General features: G+C 32.8%; 1 protein-coding gene across 1 annotated transcript in view; it reads left to right on the forward strand.

The window, feature by feature from the left end:
• Positions 1-3,747: 3,747 nt before the first annotated feature.
• The window catches only part of LOAG_16563 (F-box domain-containing protein), a gene marked incomplete at its 5' end in the record, with an annotated part of 9,199 nt that continues 7,728 nt past the window's right edge, over positions 3,748-5,218 (forward strand). Inside the window, 3 exons of the mRNA XM_020449216.1 lie at positions 3,748-3,876; positions 4,536-4,607; positions 4,783-4,874. Coding sequence (XP_020307285.1) covers positions 3,748-3,876; positions 4,536-4,607; positions 4,783-4,874 — 293 coding nt within the window. The remainder of the gene's footprint in view (positions 3,877-4,535; positions 4,608-4,782; positions 4,875-5,218) is intronic.

Consider the following 5,218-nt stretch of genomic DNA (forward strand, 5'->3'; position numbering starts at 1 on the left):
CTAATTGAAGGATTTTAGGATTTTTTTGGGGGTAAAAATTGATTTGAATGAAAAAAATAACAATGAACAAATTGCTTTCATAAACCAGATATGGAAACAGCAAAAAAAAAATACTGAGAAAGAAGGATGAGAAGGAAACATTGGAAAAAGGCTTTAATCAAACAGTGGGAATTATGCATTTGGAAATTGTCCATAAAGACAAGTCATGCATATTATTATTTCCCACCTTAGTTCAGAAACTTTAATTAATAAAGTAATATTACCAGCAAATAGAACAGAGCAAAATACTCTAAAAAAAGGACTAGGCTTTATATATTTATGGTTTCATTACTTCTACGTTATCAGTTCAGTATCTCCAATGAGCTCTGAATTGTCCATATATCTCATCAAGCAACTATAGTGATAACTATTTCTGCTTTTAAAGCATTGCTAGACAGCAACTCACTAAGCAAATGAAGCAGCGAGAAAATTTTGAGGCAGTACATAGTGATGATTTTAGGTTGTCCTGTCATGCACTGTCAACTTGAAGTTGCACATTACGTCGATTGAGTGTTAAGCTTTGGCCATCCACTATTTCATATTTACATTGATATTTCAAGCTTCAAGCTTTTTCAACCTTTCTTACAGCACACGGAAAGATCAATGGCAATTTGGCAAAAAATTGAAACTATGATAGCAATGACGTGAAATTCTTTTTGTGAGTCTGTACTGAATGCTTGTGACCAAATCAGTTAAAATTGCACATAGTGACCAATCGATATTTACAGTCCACTCTTTATACGATTTTTAAGATTGGAATTTATTAAAAGAACATTAGCTAAATTTTCTATAAGGTAAATTAGGTCAAATTTGATTTAAAATTTTTTGTTTGTAAAGCTAATTCATATATCCTGATAGAATAAGAGAAAATTTGAATCTGTGAATTGTCCTTGTCAGTAGTTATTGGAGCAAAATGAATAAGTAAAGAACTGGTCAAGAAAAAGAGCAATTTGATTAGTAAACATTTATCCTTTATCTATTCGTTCTAGACAATCTATGCAGAACATTACAGGAGAGCTTGGAATCGGAAAGTTTCAGTAAATTCTCAGAAAATAAACTCAATAATTCGTTATTTTTATAGTTTTCGTTAAAACACAGTAAAATGTCAACTATCAGTTGTAACTGAAAGGTTTTCTTTTTTTTTTTTGTATATGGAAGAATTCTAAAGCACAGGAATGAATCACTTCTCTTTAGAACTCTGATAAACCATTTACATAAAAATAATCAAAATAATGAAGATAATAATTACTGAAGAATGGGGAGGAAGGGAATATGACTGAGCCTCAGAAAATAGGAAAAGAAAAATGATTCTGTAGAAGACAAATTCTTCTAGACTTTCATGGATCGCCAGTCAGAATGAATTTTTTTGATCCCCGAACTCATCAGAACCTTTTGTAATCGCAACTCGTTTAAAAACAAAACCATTGTGGCTAGAAAAAGTCAATGAACTCTAACTGACCTTTGTTAGTTACGTTAAAAAAGGACAGAAATAATGTGAGAATTAAGAAAAGGAAATCTTTGTCAATCGAATAAAACAGGCCGGGAGATGGAGGATTATTTTTACGCTTTAAAATGACCTACAGTAAATCTCGAGTTGCAAATGTCGCAGTAAATAAAATTACCCAATATATTGCTTGCAACAGATTTCGGTTGAAAGCAGGAAGTAAATTGAATAAGTAACATTAACCGCAGTGGAAATTTGATGCTAACATGTTGCGAGAAAAGAAAATAAGAAAGACTGCCGATGACATATGGAAACTAAAATGATCGGAATGCACGATTCTCCCAATGGACACATGAATAATAAAGAAAAAAAGAAAAAACTTTAAAAGCTTGAAGGGATCGAGAAAGATCGGCCATATTTTTAAGAATGAAAATAGCACGGAAAATGGTTTATTCATTCTTTCTTTCCTTTACACATTAGCAGAAAAAAATGCCACTTGAAATTGTGTGTGTGTCTCTGTGGGCAGATAGATATTGTGTTACAGGAGAACCCGGGAAATAATTAATTGTTCTCCCAACTTCTAGCTTTTGCTAAGGATTGCTCTTCTTTTTGAGGAAGGATCTCTTTGGTTCCCAAATTTTATTTAATGTAAAATAATTTAGTTAACTGAAATAATTTATGAAGTCTTAACTTTCGAGGACTAACTTGAAGATAAATGTGACAATACTAGCATCCCTTTTTCCATTTTTCTGTACACGCCTCGATGAATAGAGGTTTACTAGGGTCCTTTCGTGATTTGTCTAGCCATTCCATCATCTTAGAAATTGTAAACTCTGCGATATCGCAGCTAAGCTTCAAAGAATATGCTTAAGAAATCATCTATTACTGTCCATTTTTAGCTGTTGCGTCTGTGTGTACTTTCGCAAACAATTCCTAACCAGCGAACTCGTACTCAAGTGAGTCATTCCTGAGTTATCTTTGATAAATATAAGATAGTAATGCTTTTACAAGTAAGTTTACATACATCAGTTTCTCCTTAAATCTTGTTCAAATGAATTTGTCAGTGTGAGTATTCTAATTAGGTAACAGCCTGGAAGGATGCTTGGAATAGAAATGGTAAAACTTCCGGGAAAATGTGATAAGTTTTCATTGATTTTTCCATTTCTTCCATTTTTGATTCAAAGAAAGAAACAGGAGAGAATGAGAAGTGATGCTTGCTATAAGGTTTGAAAATTTCTTATCAAAACATAACTAACTAGAGCAAAGTTGAAATAATAGTGATGAGTGAAGGAAGATTGAGCAAAGACTCGCTAATATTAAGAGGAAGAGAGGATGCAAAAGAGGATTGTAGCCGGATCTCGAACGTTGGAGCCCATTCTAGTGCTATCCAAACTAATTACTCGAATTTGTCCTAATTATCTTGCCTCGATTATTTTCACGGAAATGTGAATTATGGTAAACTGAAATCAGGACAATAAGTTGCACAGCGTGGTCTGTACAGATGGACCCGGCCACTAAGCCGAAGTTTCTGTAGCGCTGTCAGTGGGGTTTGAAAGGGTGGTCGGTTGTTTGAGTGTTTGGTGGCGGTGAAGTGTTTTAGTTTCAAATCGAAAATAATTCTTGTAGTTAGTTGCTTACTACTTTTAGTGAGTTAAAATCGATAAATAAAATCGATAAATCGATAAATGATAAATAGTTCTCGAATGCTGATATTAAGGGATGAATGAAATACTTGATAATTATCTGTGAATTATCCCATCTTTCAAGTATTCAAGTTATAAGGTTCAAGTTTAAACCTCGCTCCGAACAATTATGTATGGATTTTCTTGCATAGATTATGTAAAATATACCCATATTTTCTCATTATTATATTAATATTTACGGGTTTTCCGAACGATGCAAAATTCATTTTGAAATTTAACGAATACGAGAAAAGCCATGATCTTTGGGTGATAGTTTTGGGTAATTGATTATTATAAATGGTGTTAGGAAGGTAGTGCTGCTTGACTTCCTGACATGTCGATAATATTATTTTTAGTCGAAATAGAAACGGAAATTAATCTTCGAGGCGTAAGTCTGTATCAGTCAATTCATTAGTAAGTCATACGTAGTTATATTTGATTTCCATTCAAATCTTCTTTATTTCTCCGATAAATGACTCGATAAACTTCGGTATTTCTTCGATAAACGGTTGTCAGAATACCACATTTTAGGTCGCCTTGATAAATACATCTTCCTTGGAAAGTTTTAAGAAATGTACATCAATGTCTAATCCAAGACACTTCGAATCGTTTCATGATGGTGCTACATTCCATGATGGCAGCAACAGCAGCAGTAGTAATGGTAACCGAATTTCCTTCCAAAGCACCTCATTTGCCATCGCATCACCTACGGTGAATGTTCCTTAAATTTTTCCTTTCCTATAATTGCAGGGTTTTGACAACTGCTGAGCATTATTTGTATGTCTGATGACGAGAATTGCTCATGAAAAAGTTACTGAGTTCAGTCCAAGCTTTCAAGTGAAGGAAATACGAGGGCTTAACAAAAATAAAAACTAGATGACCCAAAGCTTTACATCGCGACAGTCGGATATTTTTATTGCCAGCCCAGGCTTGATAAATAGCAATAACACCGGGTTATGTTATCTATGTAGGAAGTAACTCTCAGAAGTTGTGTGAATTTCACTTTTAATTATTTGAATATAATTAAAATAAATTCAATCAAGTAATTAAAGTTCACTTCTAACTGATTGAATTTAATTCAAGTGAATTCAATTTAAATAACTAAAATTCAGTTTGGTTTAGTTTTGGCTGATTAATTAATGAATAATGACTGAGAGCTCCAAAAATTGGGTTGTTTTGGTTTATGCATGTTTCATGAGTCTTTACGATAGAGGAATATGAACTTCAAGTAAAAGAACACAGTAATTCAAGTTATATTTGTGGCCAGTTATGTGCGTAACTTATCGTTCAAATTAGTTTTTAAGCATTATTTTTTATGCAGTAACTGTACAATTATATATATGCATATATATATATAGTACTCATTTAAGCATAACCATGGTAATAGGCAGCGATCAGCTTCCGATGCTTGGAGTCATTACAGCGATTGGAAAACACGTGATGTTCGTTGTCCTTTTTCATTTTACTAAGCAAAATTTCATTATCTCTTATTATCTCTTACTTAGATTTATTAAGCCCAACATTTTTTCATTGATACGACCGGACTTCTTTTATTATATCTGTTTTCATAGATACCAAATTCGATTCATTTTTTTTAGTTCCAGTAACAATTTGCAGGGCCTGATGAAAAGTCCTAGGGATCATCATTACCAGAAGCGCAAATCTTCACTGTTCGATGATACTTTCAAGGAAAAGAAGCCAGCGTTAAGGTAGGCAAAATTTTTTTGTTATAATTTCTAAACTGTTGTCAAGTAATTTCTATTTTTTGTTGTCCTTTTGTCTTTTCTGCTTTTGGTTTCTTTGATAAATTTATTTTAATGAAGGCCAAATCTAGCGAAAGTATGGGGTAGTAGTTTGATTGGGTGTGTCTTTTATTGGAAATTCCTACCTCAAATTTCATTGCATCTTCCGCGGTGTATAAGGATTGCTGTAATTTTGAGCTTATAAAGTTGGTCCATTTTGTTGCACTTTCATTAGGAATTGGAAATTGCCTTTCTATACGTTAACATTCGAGTATATATATATATATATATATATATATATATATATACTA

This window comes from Loa loa (genome assembly GCF_000183805.2).
Source record: "Loa loa unplaced genomic scaffold supercont3.8, whole genome shotgun sequence".
Classification (NCBI taxonomy): domain Eukaryota; kingdom Metazoa; phylum Nematoda; class Chromadorea; order Rhabditida; family Onchocercidae; genus Loa; species Loa loa.